General features: G+C 40.2%; 1 protein-coding gene across 1 annotated transcript in view; it reads right to left on the reverse strand.

Moving 5' to 3' along the window:
- LOC145996798 (glutamate receptor 2-like) overlaps positions 1 to 27,965 on the reverse strand; it is a 79,358-nt gene that overhangs the window by 24,070 nt on the left and 27,323 nt on the right. Inside the window, exons 4-7 of the mRNA XM_083133329.1 lie at positions 18,307 to 18,386; positions 13,048 to 13,206; positions 12,085 to 12,305; positions 5,862 to 6,094 (exon numbers count right to left, since the gene is read on the reverse strand). Of these exons, the coding sequence (XP_082989455.1) occupies positions 5,862 to 6,094; positions 12,085 to 12,305; positions 13,048 to 13,206; positions 18,307 to 18,386 (693 nt within the window). The remainder of the gene's footprint in view (positions 1 to 5,861; positions 6,095 to 12,084; positions 12,306 to 13,047; positions 13,207 to 18,306; positions 18,387 to 27,965) is intronic.

Below are 27,965 nucleotides of genomic sequence, written 5' to 3' on the forward strand. Positions count from 1 at the left end.
CCGACTCGGTTTGGCCCCGGGAAGAAATAATAGAAATAACTTTGCATTTTCAAGGGGGTTCGACTCCCCCCTGTGTGTTCTAAAAACAAAAAACAAACTGATTGCTTTAATTTTGTATTTTGCAACGAGTCCACTCAAACCCTGTAAAAACGAATTTTCCATATGTGTAGGTCGACTCTGATTCTGTTTATTTAAGAAACACACACAATTACAATAACGCTACATTTTCAACATCATCTATTTCACGATGTTCTTTCTCAGACGTTCTGCGAGGACGTAACAAGGAAGTTGGTTTTGTAATTATATCTCCATACTTTTTTATCTGTCTGGATGAAACAAGGAAGTACTATGTACATAACGTTATCAGAGTCGACCGGATGCAACAAGGAACTGCTGTGAAACTCATCTCAGAACTGCAGGCCTCAGTCCCGCAATTTCCTCCTTGTAAATCTGTCATGATGTGATAAAGAACTCCAGTCACCGCAATTTAATCTCTTCTACAGATTTCCGCGTAACACACTTGCTAATGACTTAAGCATGTAAGGAAGTCTGCAGAACTTCTGAAACAGATTTTCCTCCACTCATTCTGTTACTTCGTGTTGGGTCAAGAACGTGCGATGGCTGATGGAAATTTCGTAAGTACCTATTTCATATTCATATTAAAAATAACATATTTTCTGTATACACCATATATTTTTATTACAAGAAACTGTTATACATATGTTATTATACCCATTAAATGAAATACCTCTCAATGTAGACGTTATATGTACAATCTCGGGTTCGATTCCCGATGGAAACCTATGGTTCTGTGCATAAATTTAACATCAGATAGATCGTTTAATTATCCCACAACTGAACGAAACGTGTTAGTGTATTAGTAAGATTAGTAATGTTTATTCGTTCAGTTTTCTCTTTTTTAACATCTCCACCATCCGTTCCTCTAGCTCTTTCCCCGTTCCCCCTGTTTTCTTATTTTCTGCTCTTTCATTCCTTACACTTTTAAATAGTTCCATTAACTCGAAACAGATTCTTAACGATAAATGCGAGGGTACATATTGGACTCGCTGTATGTTTTCTACAAAATCACCAAACACTGGCGCGTTTCTTTTTTTTTCAATAATGAAACTGAATATTTTCACCAATGTGTCCACCCTCACTTCAAAATCTTTACACGTTTCTTCTAGTCGGCGCAATAAATCTTCGGCCAACCCGTTTTCTTCGCAGAAATTGACGTAGCTGCCTACATGCTTTTCTATTTGCCGTGCGTGAACTTTGCTCCACAAATTTCTTCTCTCTTCTGTTGTAGTCCCCGTCTCCTCTTTTACGTCTCCATACAACAGACTGAACCCTAGCGGAAGTGTAGTCATCTGAAATAGACAGAAAATATATTAGTTATATATATATATATTATATATATATATATATATATATTTCGGCCTCCCGATGGCGCAGTGGTAGCGTCGTCGCCTTGTAATCAAGGGGTCCCGGGTTCGATACCCGGTGGAGGCACAAGTGGTTCGGATCCCACTTTAAACTGTAGGTCTAGTCCCAATTAGCCTTACTGTGCATAAAGTGGACTTCAAACAACTAATCAATCAATCAATATATATATTTTTTTACACAAACTGTAATCACTGTTATATATTAATTCACACATATTTTCAGGAACGTAACATGCAGCAGGGGGAGGCTCTGCGGAATGCTTTTGATCAATATCAAATAGGCATAGAAGAACAAGAGCACTTCGCAGAGCTCACCAGGGATGTTAGGAGGTGCTTGGAGGAGCAGGCTGACATCGAACGGGTATACGAGCAGACGTTGGCCGTAACCGCACTTCGGCGTCGACTCAATCGGGAAAGAATGGCCGACACTTTCCGTTATTATCGTCAAAGGTAATTATTTTAATTTATTTCTTATAACATTGTATATTTTGACATGGTCCGACAACCTATCGACTATCCTTGTAGCTCAATTATGGACAGACGGAAATTTAAATCTGAAAAATAAAATCGAAAATTTAAAATCGTAAAAGTTTAAAATGTTTTAAACAAGTTTAAAACGTTTTTGAACAAAATTGAAATAAAGACCCTCAGTCACGGTCCTGTTTCTCCCAGACCTCACGTTTCAAAATGTCCTCAGTTGCGGCCTGGTTTCACATGCATGTTCACCATTTTCCGATTATATATGTCACATACCACTTTTTCTTTTATAGCCAATATCTACATGGAACCGAATATATTTCTTTAATTATTATATATTGTTTTTCAGAATGGGTCGACGCAATGCTCGTAGAGCCGATAACCTGCTTCAACTGATACCTCCTGCGGTCCTCAGAGGCTACGTTCGTCCTCCTTCTCCTGCTCCGGAAGAGGAGGAAGATCCACCCCTCATTGATTTGGTGCAGCGGGAGGAGGAGGACGGACATCGTACGCCTCCATTACCTCCACCAGAGGACCGGGAACAGCCAACCCCCCCACCATAGGCTGTATGTACATCTCCAAAATAAACCTCTGCTGCCACAGGTAATGATTTTTATTTTCTCACCTTTCAAGCTGTATCGTTTTCTGCTTCCGACGTGTCAGTCTCCTCTATTATTTCGGGGAACTCACGATGTGGGCCTGTACCTCTTGAAAACTGCTCTTCAACTTTATGGACACTGGAAATAAAAGCATATTTTGATCTTAGATCGTTACGCCGTAACGGGTTGTAACAATAGTCGGCTAACTCTTCTAAATCTAATGCAGTACCTTTTACTCCTAATGTATCGCTTACCGACTCCTGTAGGGGTACACTACTGTTAAACCACTGAAATATTTCACCCAGTGATAACATAGACTCCCGATATTGTTTTCTAAATATCTGCATCAGAGTTGCAACATCACTATAATCCACTATCATGTATTTTTTGTGACACCCCACTCGGTACAGCAGGGGAATCTCCTCATTCAGTAAATGTTCCAAATTTTCGTACCGTGTCAATTCGACAGCGGCACGCCCACAATTTAAACTCTCATCCGTCATCATAATATATTTTGTAACCAGACAACGTGGAGGAACATGCAGATCGGATATATCTACATGTTCCGAATTTAGTTCCGATTCTGTCTCCATACAGATGCAATCTTTTGAGGAAATTCCCGATACTACAGTAAAAGGTCCTGCATTATATCCGTGAGATGCTATCTCACCGGCTACACGATTGGTCCACACATGGTACGGCAAATGACCGTATACAGGTGCTCTCTCGAAAAGGTAATGTGTCTCACATAATCCTGTTCTACGACTCTTGATGTACTGCATGCTGATCGGAAAACCATTACTTTCAAGTTCCATAAAATTCTCATTCACTAGATCTCTATTGTAAAATGTTATTAAAAGAGATTCCCTGTACCTTACCGGACTATCAAAAACCAACACTTTGGGACTATTACTCTCAAATATTTTCGATTTAACACCATGCAGTCTTTTCGAATCGGAGACTGTTACAGGGTATGCAAAACACATTGCCTTCCTCGGAGAACGAACGCTCTATGTAACCGTACAAAGGATTATACTGCATATTTTTATCAGCATCATGTTTTCTTTTCCTCAACGTTTCACCCCTACCACCACTACTTTTCTTTCCACAGCGTCTCAACTTCTCATATTTGTGTTGTGCAGCATTCTTTGCTTCCCACGATCTACGAAATTGCTGTTCCGTAAAATACTTAGGAACGCTCACGTACGGGCTGTCATCCTTAAACATTTCAGGCTGTACCGACGACCGTGGTGTCCGTGGAGGAGACGGCAGTAGACGACTACTTCGTGATGTCGTCGTCGCTGGCAACAAATCTGGAGCAGCAGGTTTCATCCCCATTACACTGCCGACAAATTGCAATATCCAGCCCCCTATACCCATTTTACACTTCTACTTACCTCAAGATAACCCACTATATATATATATATATACCAGGTAGGATTGATCCGTTGAAACTGATCACTTTTCTCACTATAGTATCTGCAACCTGACAGGCGATTGTGCTGGCTGAGCTGTGGACAGTTATCCGGCGGACAGTTGTACCTCTTATGATGCATATCTGGTTCGTTCCATTTTATATACCTTCCTCCCGACGATCAACACAGTCATATTCGATACGTAATCTCTCGCGCAGAGCATCCAACACCCACGTGCCTCTCCTATCTTCTTCCTGTCCTGGTACACTGTACACACTCAACTCTTCCGAGAATCGTACTTTTTTTACTCTGTAAATTTTATCTACATCCGTCTTCTCCGCCACTTTTTTCTCCTTATGCTCTTTCTCCATCACGTGCTATCCCACATGCTTTGCAGAGAGCCCTCCTTCCAGCACAGCATTCAACCATTCCGCACATCACTCATCCGGTCCATGCATATCACTCTCAACCGTCCACACACACACACATATCGCTCACCAATTCCTGGAACCACTTAACGATAATCTTTCTCGCAACACCAAGCCAATTAACACCAGACATCAAACATTACTCATTCCTCGAAACCCTACTCTCATCCCACACAATTCCTAGAACTCGAACACTCAACACTTCAACACCATCTGCTCGAACATTCACCAGACCCTGAAATAATCTCCCGACAAAATTCCTTGAAAAACAGACCTTAAAACACTTGACTCAAAACTGCAAAAGCAATTACCATTCCAGACCCATTACACAAACCACATCCATTAATTCTCACAACATTTCCTCGAACCAACACTCAACAAACCACATTTTCCAAGAACAGGCACTTAACCTTCACCGCACGCCTTAAAAGCCTCATCAACGCCATCTGTTTTCAGACGCCGGAAATTCCGAGAAAACCAACCGTCACCGGATAATCGTCGATACTTTTCCTCCTCCCCAACCCACATTCCCAGAATTTCAGAATCATCAACGCCATCTGTTTTCAGACGTCGGCAAAACGGGAAAAACCCGAATACTTTTCCTCCTCCCCAACAACCAATCAAAACGCTCCTCACAAAATTAAGCCCCGCCCATTTTAAAACAGTCCACCAATCAGAATCATCCTCACAATTAAGCCACGCCCATTTTATGACGTCATCGCGAAGAACAATACCCCTTGCTTGCCCACACAACTACATCATCAATTGATCTTTGATCGATCTTTTCCAATCAATTGATTTATCGACCCGAACGCCGGTGCATTACTACTGCAACAATACAGAGACTATGAAATGAACATAAATAGATTCTTCAAACTAAGGTTTATTTCAGTAATGAAGTTGGATACTTGAGGGTTTAAGATATAGAAACAATAAATGAGACAATTAGAATGAAATTAAAATTAATTTAGTTTTCTTATGGTATATTACAATATCATAATGAAACGAAATTAGATTGAAGCCCCACACATAAAATCTTACTTCAAGTGAGTAGAAAAGTAATAGGTTTGAAACAATATGTTATTTAAAAGCCTTGAAACTGTTGTTAAATAAATCTAAATTCTGCATTTCATTTCATTTCATTCCATAAGTGATACTTTCAATAAAAATAAAATTAATCTTGTTTGTCCACTTTCACATGTAATGGCACATATATACTTAGTAAATGCATGAGATTAAATGGAAATGAAAATTCATGCCGGTTTTAGATAGGCATTGGTGTAATATGCTGTATGAGATATTTCTTATCTAGAATAAGGTAATGATAAAATAATTACTCTCAAAGTAACGATGGTTCCTCTTCAAAATGAGTAACTGCAAGTCAGTTACTTTTAAATGTAAATTTTCACAGACTGACATACGAGTACAAAACACATACACACACACATACATACATATCCCTGTTCACAACAAAAAAGATAGATTTGATGAGCTTACATCTGCCAGGTCGTCCGGGGTGCTTCCGAAGACAACCTGTATGAGGTACTTGTCGTCTTTACCCTTTTGCGCATCGAACATTTCAGCTAGACTTTCGAAAGGCAGCTTCCACTTCCTGGCCGTGATGTTGGACATGAGGACGGACGTGTAGGACAGGTACATCATGAACCCGAACAGCACCGAGAAGAACAGCATGATGCGGGCAGGCATCGAAGTAGGGACCACGGCGCAACCTGGAAGGAATATATAATATATACGAGGGTCACTATTTATATTTTAAGCCTTGGCAACACTGATTGAAGTTAGGCGCGATTTGACGTTTGCACGGAATCGTCTGGCATTATTGACCATAACGTACTTCAAATGTTTTGTCAATAGCTTGATTTGTGTTGTTTATGTTGCCTTGGAGATTGCGCGACAACAATAAAATGGAATTAACTCGTGAACATTTTCGTGCGATGATTTTTTTACGATTTTCGACGTGAATTATCAAGACAAGAGTGCATCGATCAACTTACTTCCACATTTGGCGATGAAGCCCCATCCTTTGCCACTGTGAAACGCTGGTATAACGAATTTAATCGTGGCCGCCATTCGCTCACCGACGAGATTCGCGAAGGTCGTCCAAAATCAGTTGTTGTTCAAGAAAACATTGATGCTGTGCAAAACCTAATACTGCAAGATCGTCATGTGACATACTGTGAGATTGAGGCAACCATAGGCATTAGTTCCACCAGCATATATAAAATATTACATGATCACTTAGCTGCGAGAAAGGTATGTTCTCGTTGGATCCCACACAATTTGACAAAAACTCAAAAAGACGCTCGCGTCAATTGGTGCAAACAAATGCTCAATAAATACAATCGTGGTGCTTCAAAAGACGTATGAGTCATTCCATACGAAATCAACACAGCCCACAACCTGACCATCTCCGATTTTCATGAAATTTGAGGAGTTGAAACTATGAATGGAACTTAGTAACTATGAAAATTTTTAGTTTCGTGCGTCTTGTAATTGTTAAATTATTCAAGGTCAAAGTTAGCATAAATTGCCCTTCTTGAGCCCGCTTAGCTACACTAAATCTGCTGTAACTCCGCCCCTGTTTCGTCTAAGAAGCTCAAATAAAGCATATTGCACAGGGAATTGAACAAGCTTTCCAGTAATATATAACAAGCCTACCTTTGGATAAAAATATAATTTTGTCACGTGACTTTTACTTTTGACCTTGAATATCTCAAAACATGTCATCACCAAAAATCGTGAAAAAAATATATTTGGTCCCTCATGCCATACTCTAAAACATACCAAAAAATCATTCTGGGACTGCAATGGGATCAAAAGATACAAAATGATATGTGTAACTATGTGACTGATAAAAACCCCATTACATGAACTATGAAGAGTCAAATGTCCCTTAACACTCCCTACAAAATTTGAAGGCGTTATCCTAGGTATAATTGGTCATGAAAGAAATAGGTTAGGCACAGGGAGATCCCTAGCCGTGTGTGTCAAGCACAGATCCGGCATATTGTTGACCGCCATATTGAATTGAACGCAAAAATTTCAAAGGAAAGGGGGTGATGTGCCATATCAAATCAGGCTAGAATTTCACGAGAAATGAAGTGACGAAGGTTTTTCCAACGTATCTTTAGCCAGCAAAAAGTTATTACTGCATGCTTGTAAACATTTTCTCCTTTCGAGGTGTTAAAAACAAAGCATTGGAATGCTCCTAACGTGTTAGGAACTCATCGAGATCACGCTGACATCCTGGGAGAGAAATACGCACCATTGCATATGATTTTAATCAGCGACATTCACCAAATAGTTGAATAGTGAAGAATATTGGGAAAAGCATCTCAAAGAATTACGTGAGACTTCCTTTGGAATGAAAAATTCTTTAGTGACGAGGCTAATTTTTATGTTCACGGTGAAGTTAATAAAAAGAATATGCAATACCTGTGATTTGCCCAGCCGAATGTTTGTTGCTGGTAAGCTAAAGATGTGCTATAGTGTATGGAGAACTGGAATGGTTGGTCCATATTCAACAACGGAACCTTAAATGGTGAGGGCTTCTTGGATTTGTTAAGTGAACAGGTTTTTCATCCTTGCTTACGGGATATGGCACTTTTCCATAGTTTTGAAACAGGACAGAGTGTGACCACACTATGTGGACATTGTGGCAATTTCTTCATGGTAAAGTTCTAGGTAGATTGATGGGTAGACAGGGATCTATTAAAAGGCCTGCACATTCCCCAGATCTAACATCTTAGGAGGACTTTTACATTAAGAAACATTTGAAGAGAATGGTGCATGCACTAAAAGTCCGTGATATTGACCATCTGAGAGAAGGCATAGTTGCTGCTTGCGATGTTGTTGCACTTGCTACATTGCCAAATGTTCTATGTGAGTGTGAGAGACGTCAACGAGTGAGCTCACAGGAACATTGACAACATTATGATGTGCATATATCGTAAGTGAAAGACATGCGTATAACCTTTTTGCTGGCTAAAGGTACGTTGGAAAAATCTTCGTCACTTCATTTCTCGTGAAATTCTAGCCTGATTTGATATGGCACATCACCCCCTTTCCTTTGAAATTTTTGCGTTCAATTCAATATGGCGGTCAACAATATGCCGGACCTGCGCTTGACACACACGGCTAGGGATCTCCCTATGTCTAACTTATTTCTTTCATGACCAATTATACCTAGGATAACTCCATTACATTTTGTAGGGGGTGTTAAGGGACATTTGACTCGTCATAGTTCATATAATGGGGCTTTTATCAGTCACATAGTTACACATATTATTTTGTATCTTCTGATCCCATTGCAGTCCCAAAATGATTTTTTGATATGTTTTAGACTATGGTATGAGGGACAAAATATATTTTTTTCACGATTTTTGGTGATGACATGTTTTGAGATATTCAAGGTCAAAAGTAAAAGTCACGTGACAAAATTATATTTTTATCCAAAGATAGGCTTGTTATATATCACTGGAAAGCTTGTTCAAATCCCTGTACAATAAGCTTTATTTGAGCTTCCTAGACGAAATAGGAGCGGAGTTACAGCAGATTTAGTGTAGCTACGCGGGCTCAAAAAGGGCAATTTATGCTAACTTTGACCTTGAATAATTTAACAATTACAAGACGCACGAAACTAAAAATTTTCATAGTTACTAAGTTCCATTCATAGTTTCAACTCCCAAAATTTCATGAAAATCGGAGATGGTCAGGTTGGAAATTGCACATATCTGTGTTGATTTGGCATGGAATGACTCGTATATAAGATTGTAGCAGGTGACGAATCACGGATATATGCATATGAGCCGGAACGTAAACAGCAGTCGACTGTATGGGTGTTTCAAGATGAACCCAATCCAACAAAAGTTGTTCGCGCTCGAAGCACATCGAAACAAATGGTCGCCTGTTTTTTTCGGGAAAACTGGTCATGTGGCAACTGTGCCTTTAGAGGAACGTAGAACGGTCAACTCTGAATGGTACACAACAATTTGTTTGCCGGAGGTCTTCGGTCAAATACGGAAAACAAACAAACGCCGTCGGATCATTCTTCATCAAGACAATGCCAGCTGTCACACATCTCGTCTAACAACCGACTTTATGAACAGTCAAAAAATCGAATTGATGGGTCATCCGCCGCACAGTCCTGATTTGGCACCCAATGACTTCTTCTTGTTCCCGAATGTCAAGAATAAATTGCGTGGACAACGATTTTCGTCGGCGGAAGACGCCGTTGATGCGTTCAAAAACCATATTATGGAGGTGTCTCAAGAAGATTGGAAAAACTGCTTTCACAAATGGTTCGAACGAATGCAAAAGTGTATTGACCATAAAGGAGAATACTTCGAAATACCTCGTTTCCATGATATGAAAAACTCAATATGCTGACGAAGACAGAAATTTATTTTATTATAAAACAAAGTAAACGTAACGTTTCAACCTTCTAGCAAGGTCTTCTTCAGACTCTGTTTGTGTATATATATCGTCCAGTTTTGTACCTTGTTACATTTGTACTTGGATCATTACTGGATCCTTTTTTATCCATATACACAATTTATAACATAAAAAAGGATCCAGTAATGATCGCATCATTACAACCTAATCTAACCTAACCTAACCAAGGAAACGTGAAAAGCTTGATGGTGTCAATAGTGACTTACTGTATTATGTAAATTGGGATGAAAATTGTATCTTGACTTCCTACATTTACTGGTCAAATGATTTTTTTTTTTATTTAATCCTTAAGATATTTACTATTTTATTTCTAATTTCTCTCTCTCTCTTCTTGTCTAAAGAAGAAAACAGTTTTGCGCACAGACTTTAAAGCTATCAAAGTGGATCAAAATCTGTGCGCAAAACAGGTAAGTGAGATTTGTGCGCAATTCTGGATCTAAAGTGTGCGCAATTCGGTTGCGGCGCATTATTCGGTAAGTTTTATTGTTATTCCATTTTAAGGGATATCCGCATATTCTTTTGTTCGTCATATTCGTATTTCACTGTACATATTTTCTACAAATCCTTCATCAAATCTCTGCTATCCGGATATCCGTACTATCCGGAAATTCGGATCCCGGATTATCCGTTACATCTGAAACGGATAGCGGATAATTTGATATCCGGATTTTCTGGCCATCCCTAGTTTATTTTACTTCGTTTTTCTGCCATCTTTCGCTAATAAGCAGGGCCGGGTTTTTTTTGGTGTTAATTTTTCAAAAATTTCGTCAAAAATATATAAAATATCGTGTTTATAGATAAAAATATGGCAGTAATTTCGTGAAAATTTCGTGGTAATTTTTAATGCCATGCACTTACTGTGTATACATAATGTTACTAAATCAATGAATGATTTTGTACAAGGCATAATATTTACAACATTTATGGGAAAATAAGCTTAAAAAGAGTAAATAATAAATTTCACCTTCTGAAAATCAGCCTTAGTCAGTTATATTTATATTTTAGAAAAAATGGAGTGTACAAAACAATCTGTCTCTCATTTATCTTCATTCATGAAACATCAACATACAACAAATGACAACATTTCGCTCCTTCATACTTCTTCTCATATCTGACACTACAAGATTGTACTGTGAAAAAAACAGTTCACTATCTGCGTTTGAAAGAGGTACCCACAATTACTTCATACATTTATCAACAAATTATTTAAACGCATCATCTGTTGCTTTTAATGCTTCCAGTATGTCAGTTACATTGAGCTCAGATTTATCATTGAATACACACTTCGCTAATTTGCATAATTCTACATAACCTAAAAGGAAATCACATTGTTCACCAATATTTGAAAACTCTGGTAATTTACTGAACATTGGTTTAATAAGTCTATCAAAAGCATTCACCCCTACCTTGGAAAGCAATTTAACACTATAAGTGCTGGAAATTTATTGGAAATTTGTGAAAAAAAATGCAATTTTTTCGTTTTTATCGTAAAATGATCGCAGAACCGGTCCAAATTCGCGACAAAATTACAGCCGTAAATCAGTCACATTTGTGATAAATCCTGCATATACTACTTGCTGCATCTCTCCGTTACATTTCGCGTTTATCGCTAATAACAAGAAAAACAAGCCCTGCTAATAAGGGATTATCACGAACATATACGGACAGCACATAAGTCACACAAAGGATTACGCTGGCTGTGATTCCATACGACAGAGCCTCGTTAGTCTGTGCAATCCGGGGTGTACTACGTGGATGAGAAGTTATTTGGTCACCTTCAAGAAAAATACATCCTTGCATTCCTCTACAGAAGATGCGTTTCAATCAATACACTTTTCAATCATGAGATATCACAACCTCTAAAAGAACCTCAGAAGACGGTTCGGAGTGGTTTTAACCTGAAAACAAATCTTCACGGAGCGTAGAGGATATGATTGATTGATTGATTGATTGATTGATTTAGTTTATTTTATTTCGCGTTTTGTGCCTCTTGGCTAATTTGCGAAGATGGGGATGAGTGATGAAATGATGAAATTGATGAATGGACATTCACAAACAACCAAGCCCGACCGGGATTCGAACCCGGGACCCTTAGCGTCGCAGCGCGATGTGCTAACCACTCGGCCACAGGGTCGGGCGTAGAGGATATGAGGATGATGTTCTGCTTTTCACGTAAATAACACAGTGGTGACCATAAATCAGTTTAACAGTGCAATCCCAAAGAGTATTTACGAGAGCCACTCACCCTGGTTACACACCTTCCCGATCATGAGCAGGTAGGACTCGCTGATGTCCATCGCCTCTTTCTCGATGCCGACCTTGTGGCAGCCGTTGTGGATGAGGAAGGAGCAGATGGGCATGATGATGAAGGTGGCGATGATGGCGGCCCACAGGTTGTTGCCGAGCCCACTGAAGTACGCCTCGTAAGAGTACGAGAAGTCCGGCCTCTTGATGAAGATCTTGTAGCTGCAACAAGGATTCACTCAATAAACAATGATTACCTCATACAAAACAAGGGCGAGGAGGTGAGCTCTAGGCCAGAGAGAAGAAGTCTTGATCTGCCCTCCTGTCCACTCAAAGAGACTACATGAGATATCTTCAGAATAGTAGAGCAAGAATGGCACAAGAATAGGAGAAAGGGATAAAGATACAGAAAGAAGAAGAATTAGATGGATAGACAGAGGAAAGAACAAGACATAAATAGGAGGAGAGAGGTAGAGAAGAAGAAGCAGAGTGCGGAAATAGGATACAGATAAATAGAAGTGAAAATAAGAAATAGAAACGGGGGAGATAAATAGAGAGGGGAAAAGAAGTTGAAAGATAGAGGAGCATGGGAAGAGAGAAATAAACAAAGACAGAAAGAAATAGAGAATACTAGGGGAAGAAAGGAAGACATGAAAAGAGAGTGGAAGCAGGATAAAGAAAGAAGTATAAAAAAAAGGGAGAGAACAAGAAATATCGAGAAAGTGGGGAAGATGAAAGAAAATTTGGAGAATAGGAAGAAAGAAATAAACAAAGAAAGCCATAGAGAATAATAGGAAAAGAAAGAAAGATAGAGAGAAACAGAAGAAGATAGTGAACCTGTACAGAAAACCAAGGAGACGAGTGGATCTTTTAATAGTATATGTATTGTGCTCATTAAAGTATAGTTTTCGAGGGTGATAGCAATAACACAAAAATACTAACACAAAAATAGAGAAATACTTACGTAGTCTTGGTCACGGGGTAAGTCGCGAGTACCATCCAGAGGCCGTAGCTCTCCGACACCAGGAAGAGAGCGATGTCGACTTTCGACTCTGTGACGTGGTTGACGATCTTATTTACCGGATCTGCCAGCTTGGTGTAACCCATGTCCAGTACCTCAGTCCTGTTCGAGAAAATGAAGTTTTTCTGTTTATATTTTAGCTTAACGTCGGTTCTCTACAACCTAATCCCGATTATATGGATGAAAGAGTGAGCGCAATGAAACATAGTGGGTCCCCCAAGGCTCGAAGTCCCAGTCCTCAGGGCAACCTGTGCAAATTCAGTACCGTAAATGGTAAAAAATAGATGGTATTTGTAAACAATAGTGCAATTTTGCAATTTGCACTTTAGACTTCGGAGATATGTCATGTGAAAAGAAAGTAATTGTTTAAACATACTTATAAATTTTATACAATAAAATGTATACAACAGTTTTGCCCAAGGTGTGCAGGATGTCTACCAGTAAAGAATGTCAAAAAAGTCAAAAACTTCTGCTTATGGTCACAATTTTTTTTTTTTTTTTACAGTATACTGAATTTACATTGTCACCTATACTGGGATTTGATTACATTGAATATTTGAAAATCTAAAATTGTATTGGGTTGTGGTTAAGATTTTTCACTTTGCTTCTTAAGAATTACATTTTGTATTCATGAGGTTTTGTAAAAATATTAAAGTAATATGGCCATTCTCCATCCAGGATTAAGTCTGAAGCATTAATTGTTACATGCATTAATAACACAAGTATGCAACCAATTTGCTTCAGCGAAAGTAATTACATTTTCAGAAAGCTTACCATCAGTGATGACAGAAATGACATTTCGTTCCTTCTCATCACGTCAGGAATTTTTTTTTACGCTTTTTCAATTTCTAACGAAGCAGCCTTTTTGCTAGTATAAGACAATTAGTTAGGATATATCTACTTAAGTAATTTGCAGTTAATTTCAATTTTGTTTTAAGAAACTTGGCATCCAACAATGGCCTGATATTGACTTTCAATAATGCCCTGATATTGGCTTCCAACAATGCCCGAGTATTGCTGATACAACAATGTCTACCTATTGTTTCAAAATGCACGCGAAGAAAATACTCATTTCTTCATTGGCGTTTGTTAGATTCATTTGAGAAACTGCTTTCAGGTGGTCTATATGTGTTTGTGTGTGAGCTTATCGAGGAAACCTAGTTTTGAGATTGTAGTGTGAAGTGGTGCTGAAAAATGTCTCACCGGGCGTGTAGAAATCATCCCGATAGTTTCTGTTACACTTGTGGAAGTTATATGTTGCCAACACAGTGGAGAAATATTACTTCTTTCTACAAAAAGACCTACTTGGCATATTTTGGTGTTCGTCTAGGTGAACCTGGGCACCTCATTACATATGTAGTACGTGATCAGTGAACATGAATCAGTGGGTGAAAGGAAAACGTGCTTTGGTTTGCAGTTTGGTTGTCCAATAGTGTGGTTGGAACCCCTAGATCACACAAGTGATTGTTACTTCTGTTTATGTAACGTGCAAGGCATAAACAAGAAGAACAAGAAATCCGTGAAATATCCCAATCTTAATCTGCCATCCCCCCCCCCCCCCCTTCCACACAGTGATGAACTGCCAATCACTGCACCTACGCAGCTGGAGGATAACAGTGGTGAATCAGAAGAGACCTCTGAACACGAACACGGTCCTTCATTTCAAACAAGTGGACCTTCTTCTCCTCGTCTGTTCACACAAGGTGAGTTAAACGATTGAGTTAGAGACCTGTATTTACCCAAAATTAGTGCTGAACTTCTTGGATCGCGACTCAAAGAAAAGAATTTACTTGCTCCGGGAACTATGTTTGCTTGGTACAGACATAGAGAAAATGAACTTGTACGTTTTTTTTTCAAAGGTGGATAAACTGGTGTACTGCAATAACGTGGTAGGTTTGATTGAAGCCCCTGGAGTCGAGTATAATGCTGCTGATTGGAGGTTATTTGTTGACAGTTCGGTGAGGAGCATGAACGCAGTACTGCTTCATAACGGCAACTTGCTGCCCTCAATACCTCTAGCATATTCAGAAGTTTTGAAGGAAACGTACATAAACCTGAGGTTCATGTTGGAAAAGATAAAGTACAACGAGCATAACTGGATTGTTTGCTCTGATTTAAAACTCTTAACAATTGTTCTTGGTCAACAAACTGGTTTTACTAAGTATCCCTGCTTTATGTGTTTCTGGGATAGCAGAGCACGAAATGAACACTGGACAGGAAGACACTGGCCAAAACGAACTGTTATTATACCAGGACAGAAAAATGTTGTGTGTGAATCTTTGATTCCTAGAGATCAAGCTGTCCTTCCTCCACTCCATATTAAGTTAGGCCTCATGAAGCAATTCGTAACAAGTCTAAGCCAGGAAAGCAATGTCATTCAATATCTGAGGTCAAAGTATCAAAATAAATCTGAAGCCAAAATTCAGGCAGGTGTATTTGATGGCCCACAGATACGCATTCTTATGAAAGACCAACATTTCCCTAACTGCATGAATGAAGTGGAAAAATCAGCATGGATGTCATTCAAAAGTGTATGTGAAAACTTTCTGGGCAACAAGAAATCAGAAAACTACGAACAGATTGTTGACGAAATGCTACAAAACTTGAAATTGTTAGGGTGCAGAATGAGTGTTAAGTTGCATTTCTTGAATAGCCATATTGATTACTTCCCTGAGAATCTTGGTGCAAAGAGTGATGAGCAAGGTATAAGATTCCACAAAGATATCAGAACCATGGAAACAAGATATCAAGGGCGGTGGAATGAGGCCATGATGGCTGATTACTGCTGGTGCCTCAAGAGAGATACTTTTGTCAATTACAGTAGAAGCTCAGTGAAATGGCACAAAATATCTTCTGTTTGATCTGTTAGGGTTCACTCACACTCTATGGACTTCTCTTTATGATGGTGCACTGACATCAGTGACAAAACTTGTATAAAATATTAATTCCTATGACTTGTTGTAATACTTCAGTTTCATTGAAAATACTCCAAACTTGATTAATGTACATTAATTTTAAAACGATATTACAAAAGAAAATGACGTGATAGAAGAAAACTGAAAGCAGATCTGAATTCAGCACACATAAGTTTATGTAAATCAGTTCTTACTTGCAGTGAAGCAGATAAAAAGTTTCAAAATGCATACTTGTGTAATTACAGCAAGTCTAAATCTCTTGTTAAAGTACAGCTTCAGTTTTCTTAGCCGGCCTTGTGGTAAGGGTTTTTCATTCAAAAAATATATATATTTTCTTAGTTTCCCACTATACCTATCTAATAAATGTTAAGAGAAAGGGGGAAAAGGAAAGGAAGGCCAAGAAAAAGTCAACAATTTTGGATTTGTTATTTTAGTAGACACCCTGGTTCAGTTAGACCAACATCATTAGATGTTTTTAAGAAGAGTTTTGTTTCATATTTCGTGTAATTAGTCTGTAATTCTTAAGTGTTTCATATCGTAGGAAAATGGTTGAAGTTCAAGACGAGCGCTTGAACGGTCATGTGCTTGCATTAAATATGATATGGAATACTTAATGGTTAAACACGCAAAATGCTTATTAAGCAAATTGTATTTCGAAGCTTCTTTTCCATACACTACTGCTAGAAATTCTAATTTTTTAAAAATTCTTTGCTCCGTGTCCTTTAACCAGCGGCAGCGGCTCTTGAAGACAACAGAGTGGCGTGGACTTACTCCTTCCTTTAGCAATCCTACAAATTGCTGACTGCATGTCCCTCCGTGATGAGACTGGTCCTCTTATTTTGGGACTACCGTTTTAAAACTAGAGATTTTTTTCTTGACTTCATCGAACTCTTTCTAGTGCTGTTCAGTCCACGTGAACGGAACATACTTTGTCAAAAGTTTACATATATTGTCTGCTAAAACGGAGAATCCTGGAACATATTTTCGGATGTATGGACATAGAGCTAAGAAACCTTCAACATGTTTCTCTTATTAGACGCTGGAAAATTCTCGATTATTTTTTTATGAGGACTTCATCCCTTTCGCTGAAAGAAGATGTCCCAAAACTATGGTTTCTGAGTAGGTAAATTTATTTTTTAAAAAAATCCAACTCGCATATTGGCTTTCCTGATTGCATCAAATATTCAGTACACTTCGCTTCAGCACGCATATGAGCGGAAAAATCGGAAAGCCTGCCCGAGAATTAAAACCATTCTTGGGCTTTCGTCCCGAACGGCCAGTTCCAACTAGACTGTTTTGTGTACTATGCACATTCGTGTGTTGTGTGAGAAAATTAGAAACAGGAAGTTTTTATAGTTACCATGAGAGAGTTCTCATTCCTGCATGACGCTCCCGATCCGAGTTCACCACATTCTTTTCTGTTCACAAATACTGTGCACTCTCCATCCAGTATCCATGTTTCTGTTTTCGACTTGCTTTTGCTCTTATCCTCTGCAAACTACTCTTCTGATGAACTCTTCATTGCAACCACGGATTAGATTGCAACTGTTGGCTTGTCCGGTGTAGTGTCGTGCCGTGCCGAGCCAAGACCGTGCTTGAAGCGAGCATCCTCCGAGTATGGTCTTGGAGTGCGGTCTTCATGTCGTGAACTAGAAGTGAAAGTCCTTGGAATTGCACTTCGACTGCAGCGCCAAATACGATCAGTAGATAAAACTAAGGACACGTTGTTTTCCTCGCCATTTAAACATTGTTTTTCACCATAGAAATCACATAGCATTTTCAAATGCTCGTACACATACAATTCCACACATTAGAAGAACTATAACCAATAACTTGCTGGCCCATAACGTATATCTATCTACCTGTGCTGCTGGCTTTCTACCTCCGTGATTTTAAACAAATGAACAACGAGTGCGGAAACCACGTGACATAGTCACCAAGCATCTGTACTGCAGGGTGTGTACTTGCGTACTTCTGTTCTTGGTGCTTTCGAACTGCACTAGGTGACGTCACTTCCGCCAAGACGATACTTCAAGTCTGCACTTTGTACCTTTCGGACAGAGCCAAAGAAATGTGTAGCTCGAGAAGTAGAGTGTAAAATGCAGAGTCTAAATCATAACCTGGTAATTTCATGTTCTATTATAAACGTAAATTTGGGTTTAAAAGTTTATACTATTAATAGATTGATGTGAATAAGAGTTAGATCAAAATATAACAATCATGGTTTGAAATCTAGCCTCTAAAGACATTATTGGGTTAGGAAAGAGTAAAGTGAGAAAATGCTTACTTGACGTTTATACTTTCTTCTATGACCTTCCAGACACCCGTGCTTAGGTCGACCCCTATGTCCGACACGCCATTCTCCCACTGGAAATTGAAGTACACGAGTAGTGTGAATTAGTTGTTTCAAAATAATACTTGGTACGAGCCCTTTTTTAGCCTCTTTTTTTATCAATTGAATATCAGTTTTTGACATATTTTGACAATTTTTTGTCGATGTTTTAGCGTTTAGCGATGTTTTAGTAAAATTTCCCTTTTTTCCCACTCATACTTGGTACGAATGCCACGATCTTACGTGATATAACTCAACCTATCCTTTTTTTCTTACGATTTTTTTACGATCTTCAGTGATATAACTTAACCTATCATTTTTTTTTATTAGCGCACCGAACTAACTTACTCCGTTTGTTTTAATATTTCAGTATTTTAAAGTTTTCACATATTTTATATAACCTTGTTGATTTTTTTTTTAGTATGTGGCAATTATTTTTTTTACGAATTATTTTTTAAAACTGCTCCGTGACCCTCTCGTTCTTCACGTCGTGGACGAAGGACTTCTCTGCGACCAGGATGACGCTGCATAGAGTATCCTCGGGCAACGGACTGTTGAACTCGCAGACGACCTTGATGTTGGTGCGATCATTGACCACGACCTGCTTTCTCTTAGATGTGTTGATGACGGTCATGGGCCTGCGTGCTTTGAATTCGCTGGGCGCGTAGTACATGTCCACGTTTCCCTCGGTCACGCGTTTGTAAGCCGTGTAAGCTTCGTAAAGTTTGAGGTAATCGTCTTTGGTCATGTCGAGGTTGTAATTCTCGCGCGGGAACACTTCGTTGCGTCCATTCTTGAGATAAACGTTCTTGATCTTGCAGTCGTCGAATTTGCTGGAATCTTTTTCCTGATTGTTATCGCGTCCGGTCTGAAAAAGTACAATGACGAAACCTGGCATGTCGAACTGTATGTTGTTGAACTGCGTCGTCACGTCGAATTCCATGTGACTTCCCGACGCTAACTTCTGCACGCACTGGTAACCGTGAAAGTGAATGGGCACCTGCGGACTTTTCAAGATCTCCGCTTTGTACTTGAGGGCGTAGTTGGTTTCGTATTCCACGATCGGCATTCTCAACTCCATGCTCCGGATGACGCATTTCGCCGCTTCGGGTAAAGTGTTGGCTATCGGCGTGCCGTCTGCGTTCAAGTTGGTGTATCGCATCAGTGCGTCGTTGTCGTTGGCCGCTCTTCGAAAGGTGACGCGCAATCCTCCCTTCCACATGATCTCCTTGTAGTCCGAGAAGAAACTGGGCAGCAGACGCATGGGAAAGAGTGACTTCTCGTCGATATTTTGGTCCCCGCTTCGAATCCTCCCGCTTGATAGTACGCCGCGTCCGTTTTGGATAATTTCAATGTTCCCACTGCCATCGACGTGATGCCTGGATAATCTATTCTGTCGATGACGGTGTTGTGTTTCCTCACCTCCACCTGCGAGAACAGGTGAGGCACGAAGTTGTCCACGAGTTTCAAATTGGCATTGGGCGGAAAGGCTTCTCCGCTTTCCTTCTTCACCACGTCGAATTGAAGGTAGAGGTCCGCTCTGTGAGGATGAACGAACCCGTCGCCTACGTCCACGTCGTATTCGATCTCCCGGTTCGCTTCGTTCAAATTGGCGAACGTGCGACGGTTCGGAGGGAAAGATTGCAATTCGTAACTTTCGATTTGCTCCATTATTTTTTCACTATGTGTGTTATTTATTATACGTTGATCTCCACGATGGCAGTGGTCGTGGCACCTGCGAAATCCACCACCTCTCCTTTCTCGTTCGTCACCACCAACTCTATGTCGTCTATGCGGTTGCGACATACTGGAAAATAGATCGGCGAAGAGGGTGTTTAGATGATCGGTTCCATGAATTCGGAACTGGGTTTGAACGTGACTATGATTCCCGTCTGCTTGTGACTTCCCTGCAACCCCCCGTCCGAGGATTTCGTGATCATGCCTTCCGCCACGTTGCAGTGTACGTTCAGAGTCTCGATGGCTAAGAATTTAGGAATGTTTGCTGCCGTGTGCTTGATGCCAGCTTCGAGTTTTGTGTCGTTCTCGAAACCTAAAAGTTCTCCCATGGTGCCCAGGTCCACGGTCTCCGTCGCCGACACGATTTCCACTCTGTGCGTGACCGAATTTTGAGAAAGGTACGTGCCTTTGGGTAATTGAGCTTGCAAAGTAGAAAGATTGTATTGGCCTGGCGTGACGACGATGTGTTCGCTTCCGACGCTAATTTTGTTGTTGTGCTGCGTGACGTTAGGTATGAGGTACATGCTGTAGAATGCACGCAGAGCTACGGATTTAGGATAGACGATGTCGTCGTGCAGCGTGAGTTTCAAGATCGAAGATTCGCTCGTGAGATGGAACACGCCCATCGTGATGCTGTTTCAGGTTCCACAATGCTTTCTGGAAATCTTCCACCTGTGGCTTATTTATTTTAGAGAGAAACGCGAGCATGGAGAGGCAGAGATGACCGCAGTTCACGTCTCCGAAATCTTGAATGCGTTCGTCGTTGTAGTATATAGAGGTTTTGTTTGTTTTCAGATAATGAACTAAATTTGTAGGTGGAACACCTCCGAAAGAATCGAAAACGAATGCTTTGTTATTGTCGTTTTGTGGTAACATATCCAATGCGTGCCTGGATTTTCTTGACTGTCCAAGTTGACTACTCCGCATTCTCTATTCTTAACGGTTGAAGGTAACGAGTCGGACATGAAAACGCCTCTGAAGTTTTTGATTTGTAACGGTTCGATCAGAGATTCAATGTCTCGGTTGGTGAGTGCTGCTGTTTCTTTTTTTAAACTTTTTCATCACGCCCTTCCCCCCTTTCTTCTCCATGGCCAGATTGTGACGTTTCTGTTCTTCCAACTCGGCCTTGTTCTTCTTCGAGTCGATGACGGTTTTCGCGATGGCGGCGCTACCCCCGGCCAAACTTCCAACGGCCCCCAATGCTGCCAGGATGGCCGGGATGCTGAATATGAAACCTCCGATCTTTTGCTGTTTCCGCGAACGCTGCAAGCGTCTCAATTGAGGTGTGCTGAGCAGCAATTTCATTCCGTGTCCTTTCGTCAAGCAAGAACGTTTCTTCTCGCGTTGTTTCTTGGTGAGTAACCCATCGAGGGCACCTAGATTTTTCAGATTCGAATATGGTATCTGGTACACGACACCCTTGGGCTTCATTTTTTTTTGATGCTATATGTTATCTGGGAAAGAGAACAACTTTCCGTTAGGTTTACGATGTGTGTTATTTATATCGTCTCACTCAGAATAGGTGGCGATGTGTTATTTATATATATGTATTCTGGGAAAGAAAAAAAGTTTTTGCTTCGCCTAATGCTATCATGTGGTTTACAAGATCGACAGTTTCAATGTTCGACGCCTACAAGTCTTCGGTAAATTTTCTTCTCCCCCTGCCTCCACTCGTGCAGCTCGTCTAACCTATCGTCAATTTTTTTGTTTGCGGCTCGAAAGAGAGTCTCTGGGGATCGGAACATTTTTTTCATTCCGCTTATTTCTCGGAGGTGATCCATTAAAATCATATTGCACGGTGAACGAAATTCTGGCGTTACTTTACACAAGTCTATGAGTTTAGTTACATCCCCGTCGAACGTGAACGTAAATATTTTGTGCAACACTTCGGGAGGAAGTTGAGTTAGACAAGTTGTCATATTTTTCATGGTATGTTATTTATATATATATATTCCGGGGGTTGGGGTGTCTGTGATTAAACAAATTCTATTACGTGCTTTGTTTTCTTACCAAGAAGTTCCTTTGTTCCCTTGTACACGATTCGAGTTTTGTTCTCAATTAAAATAGATAGCTTCTCGTTGGATAACATGTTAGCGTATCGATCTGGTAAAAATAGACTGTATTGTGCGTTGAGCAACAGACGCACCTTGGGACCGTACTGGGTAGAAACAATTGAACCGGAAGTTATCGTGTAAGGTTTGTCGACTTCCAATTCCTGAATTTTTACATACTCGACTGACAAATTTAGCATTTGTTTTAATGCTTGGAGATCACTCATTTTTTCAGTGGTCATATCGAAGAGAAATTTCAGGGTGTGTGTGTGTTACAGAATTTTAATTTTTCACAATGTGTGTTATTTATATATACCGAAGAATTTATTTTTTTTGATCTCGTAGATTTTTTTTCACGATGTGTGTTATTTATATATCAAGTTTTTTTTTACTTGTACATTTTTTTTGACAACTTTTTTTTTCTGACGGTAATAATTTTTCCACGTCAACTTTTTTTTTTGACGAGACAAATTTTTTTTGACGATAAAAAATTTTTACGATAAGGCAACTTTTTTTCTGACGGTAATAATTTTTCCACGTCAACTTTTTTTGACGAGACAAATTTTTTTTTACGATAAAAAATTTTTATGATAAGGCAACTTTTTTTCTGACGGTAATAATTTTTCCACGTCAACTTTTTTTGAAGAGACATTTTTTTGACGATAAAAAATTTTTACGATAAGGCAACTTTTTTTTCTGACGATGTCCACGTCAACTTTTTTTTTTTGACGAGACAAATTTTTTTTGACGATAAAAATTTTTTCCATGGCAATTTTTTTTTGGACATGTACATTTTTTTGACGTATATTTTTTTGTCTCATATTTTATTTGACACGTATATTTTTTTTGACACGTATATTATTATTTTTTTACAGTGTGTGTAAGAGGAAGAAAGCTTGTGCTTCGGAAAACGAGATGATGTGCGTTATAATATCTGCCGCCTTCTGTTCAGATTTGCACCAATCATCCGTGTCCATCCTATCGTTTAATTTTTTCCCTGCGGCCGAAAGAAGAGTGTCGAGATCATCGCACCTCAGGCCGCTGATCTCCCGAAGATGGTCCTTGAGAACCATTTCACATGGGATGTGAAATTCCGGCGTCGTTCTTGCTATGATTACAAGTTTATGTACATCCTCACAATCTCCGTTTACTGCGTGTTTAAATATTTTACATAGTAGCTCGGGCGGCAAATAAGTTATACGAGACATGTTGTTATTTTTTTTTTACTCTATGTTATTTATATACCCCACCCAAGTTTTTGTTTCGTGTTCATGGCGATGGTGGTGCCCAGTGCGGCGACCCGTTTTTCCAACCTTTGAAGCGTTTCGCGAGGTAATCGCGAAGCTTAAGATTTTCGTCTTCGATTTTTCGTTTCGTCATAACGTTATTTATACACGTCGTTTCTCACAACGTTTAAACGTTTAGAAAGTCGTTGATTTTGTTTCTGTATTTTCCGTCGTTGGGTTTCCTCGTCATGTGGATCGTCGCGAATCCGAAATCGTCACTGTTCCAGCAAGAAGAGCAGCGTTCCGAAAATTGATTGTAGTTCATGTCTCCGCCTACGTAGTCATCGTACGCGTGCTTGAGGTTGGTGTGATCTTGACGAAACAAACATATGAAATTAGCGTTGTCGCGTAGTAACTGTTTTGGAATTTTGGAAAACGTTTGAGCTAGGTAAAAGCAATCCATTCCTTTGTGACGACCTTGCGTGAAAAAGTTGCGAATTTCATTTTGATTTTCCAGGATCATGTCGTCGAACACAACGACTGAATTCTCGAGACAATCGTCCAGTGGAATGATTTCAGATGCGAACTTTGCAATGTCCAGACCATCGTACAGTTTCGTCAGTTGCTGGTATTTGGATTGCTCCAAACTTTTCGAGAACACGTACAGGTACCTGTTCTTCCAATCTAACCAATTCGGTGCGAGGAGAAAATTGTCCACGAGCAGTGTCGTTTTCCCACACCCTGAAGGACCTACGATTAGACAGCGGATGCTGTCGGGAAGCAACTCGCCGTTCTTTTTTTTCGTTTGACTTTCCGAATCCGGTAGACGCTTCACCACGTTCCACGTACTCACAAAATCACCTCGTTCGCGTCGATCCAACTCTTTTCCGGAAGTCCCAGCCATTTGACAAACAATTTGTCACCTTTCCTACGCAAAACCTTTTCGATGAGGTACGTGTCGGGGTGTTTCGTTTTAGAGAGTTCCTCTTCGTAAAATCTTCCTTTCAAAATCTCGCCGCTACTATCTTTTATTATATACGTGTGTCGGTTTCCGGGTAAAACTCGAACCACCGTAAAAATTTCCGTGCTCCAATTTTTTGTGAATCCCTTCTCGAAGGTGCGTTTGAATTTGCTGATCCTCACCTGGTCTCCAATTTTGAATTTTGATTTCTTGGTAGTCGTGGGAGTGTACTTTGGACAGTAAACGGTAGAAATTAAACGCTGCTCGTCAGATTTCGTAACGTCAGCTGGCTTCATGCCTATCGTTCTGTGTACCGTATCATTATAGGTGTCGATGAATTCCGGCAGGATGTCGACCCACTTGTAATTTCCCCTAAGCGTGAATCGTTTCCACATGTGTGTTTTCAAGGTTCGATTAAATCTTTCCACGATGCTGGCTTTGATGTGACTGAAGGTCGAATAATGTCGAATGTCATGTTTTTGAATAAACTTTTGGAATACGGCGTTGTAAAATTCTTTACCGTTGTCCGTTTGCAAAAACCGAGGTCGTCTGCCGCTTTCGCGAAAAATTAATTTGAATGCTTCCGTGACGCACGTTCCCGTTTTGGCTTTCAAAGGTAGAGCCCATGCGAATTTCGAAAATGTGTCTATGACGGTGAGGAGGTACTTGTTGCCCTTGTTCGATATATGTACATTTTTTAAGTTGCCGCTGCTCATCTCCACGAGGTCACTTTGCCAAAGATCGTCGATGCCCTTGGTTACCACCGCCAAACGTTCGTAGTTGCGGCGTGCAGGTTTATGCAATTCTTCGACGATGGCTTGCCTAGACATTTTTTTTAGAGATTACGTTTGAAGAGAAGCACCAGCGTGATGGGATTCAAAGAGGGTGGCACCTCACCTGTGTTTTGAATGATCAGCTTATCGCCGGCACTCACGTCGAAAACGGTAAGATCTTCGTCTTCGTGTATTTCATATATGTTGTGCGTTTCGTTCCAACGTGCCAGAGGAATGTTTCCTGCTTTCTGGACACCACGATTCGATATTAAGGTCATGGTGGGGACGCTAGCTTTTCTGCCGTGAGACCAGTACGAAAATTCGTTTATCTGAATCGTGCCATCGAGGAGAAACTTGTAGTACGGATGATAAGGATGTAACATGTACAGTTTGTTACCTTCGACGAACGTGGAGATTCTCCGTTGATTGGGTACGCTGTTGATTTCGATGGCTTGCAAGGTGAACAATTTGGCGAATTTAGTGTCGACGCCGAGCAGATTACTGTGAACGTGTCCGAGTTTATTTTCGATGGGCAGCAAATGCTCGACTATGGTATCCGTTACGGCAGAAAACGACGGTTTGATTTTCACTTCCACGTTCAACTGCTTGTAGTTTTCGTTCAGTTCTTGCAACTTGGCACCGAAAGAGGCCAGCGTCGATTCCTGCGTGGATTCCAGCACTCCAACTTGATCTCTGATGTTGACGACAATGTTCTGAAGGTTCTCGACTTGATTCAATTTCGAGCTCTTCTCGGTAAGATCGTTCACGATGCTTCGCATCTCGGTAAACTGCGTGTGAAGGTCGGCGACGCTCTGCGAAGTGGGCAGCGTCGACACCAGCGAACTGATTTCGTCTCGAATCTGTTCCACGTTTGCCGTTTCCGTTTCTAGTCGTTTCAGCATACGTGATATGTTCCTTTTCAAAGCGTGCAATTCTTTTGAGGTGGGGAGATTGGCCACCCTACTCTCGAGATCGCTCAACGAACTTTTGACGTCGCTCGATTCGGATAGTGCCGTCACCGCCGTTTTCAATTTTTCCAAATCTTCGCTCGAAGGCACGCTCGTCCGTAACGATTCCAGGTCACCCTGTATGTTGTCCAGCACGTGATGAAAATGAGCAAGATTGGATTCGACGTTCAAATTTTCCAAATATTCAATCTTCTGCCGAACCGTGCTCAACGTGTCTTGAATGCTCGTCAACGCGCTCGCTTCAGCGTGAATATTTTTAATTTCTTCGTTGATCAACTCCAGAGACGCCTGAAGCGTAGCGATGGTGGTTTGAATGTGTTCGAAATCTTGATAGGCCTCCAATTGAATTTTTATGTTCGCGACGCTCTTGCCGATGACCTGCAGTTCGTCCGACGATGGTAGGTTCGTCATTGTATCTTCCAAAGTCTGTAACTTGGATTTAATTTCTTCCAACGTGCCGGTGAATTCTTCTTGTAATTTGGAAACGACGACAAGCAAGCGTTCCACGTCGATATTGTTCACGACGGTTTGAAGTTCAGAGAAATTCTTTTCGATTGCGGAAGTTCGTTCTTCGATTTCGAGTTTCAATTTTTCCAAATCTTCATTTTTCGATTGAAATTGCTGCAATTTTAGCAAATCATTTTGAAGCGAATCAACGCTCAACTGTATATTTTGAACGTTGTCGTAAGAAGGTACGTCAACATAATTTTTTATGAGCGTCTTCAGTTCGGAATCGATTTTCAGAATGGGGTCGAGACATTGCGTTTGGAGCGTAGCGATCTCCGACTCTAAACTTTTGTTTAAGGTGTCCTGCAAAGCGATCAAATCGCTCCTCAACTTTTTAATTCGAACGTCCAACATGAGAATCTCTTCTGCGTGGTCTACACGCTTGGTGTGGCCGAAAATGTCGTTAGGCATTTTTTTTTTGTTAACGGTTATTTATAATAGGATAGGTGATTCGTAATTCTACGAAGAGAGGAATGAGTTTGTCGTAATCTCCGAGGAGTTGAACGTAAAGATAATCGCCTGCAGAAACATCGTACGCCATGTTAGAAAGAATTTTGTCGTGCTTCATTCGAAAAATGTTCTTGCCGGTAGAAATTTTGATTTTTCGCCCTGCGTTCTCCGGATTCACGGTGATCCGAAGTTTCCCGTCGATCGGAATTTCGTAAAAATGTAAATTGTTATTGAAGACGTAAAAGGTTTTACCCACGTCCTCATCCAATTTTGTCCAAATGCTGTTGAGGTGAATGATCAACAGACCGTTGAGTTTAGTTAACACGGAAGGTAGAAATTCATGATCTGTCGTGCGGTGTACAGTTTCCATTATTTGCTTTCGGAAACCAAAGAGATTCATTGTCCTTGCTAGTTATTTATTGTGTATGTGAGACAGTTAAAGTTGTTTTTTTATTTAAGTTATAGTTATTTAAGTTTATTTTTTTTCATTTGCATTGCCTACAATTTTTACTAATTTCTAAACGATAGTGTCCCCAAGGCAACGTGTGGATTCCACAAGACAAAATACATCTTTTATCGTCATGCGGATCTAATGCTACTTTCCTAACTTTGTTTGTGGTAAGCACGTGGTCTACGCTTTGTATCCTTGTCTCCAAACGTAGAATCCTCGACTGTGAATAGAGGCAATTGATGTAATCCTCGAACACAAGCTTGTTTTTCACGGTATTTTTACCAACACCTTTGGCTTTTTTGGTGATGCTGGTTTCTGTTTTCACCACATACATTTTGGAACGTAAGCCGGCGAACTCCAGAATGATTTCTCCGTTGCATTCATCCTTCATTTTACCAAGCACTTTTTTATTGCGAGAAGGGAGATCAAATCTGTTTGGTTGAGGGAAGGAAGATGTGTCGAAATGATCAATCATTTTCGGTTGTTTCAA

This window comes from Lepisma saccharinum, chromosome 13 (genome assembly GCF_977018435.1).
Source record: "Lepisma saccharinum chromosome 13, izLepSacc3.1, whole genome shotgun sequence".
Classification (NCBI taxonomy): Eukaryota; Metazoa; Arthropoda; class Insecta; order Zygentoma; family Lepismatidae; genus Lepisma; species Lepisma saccharinum.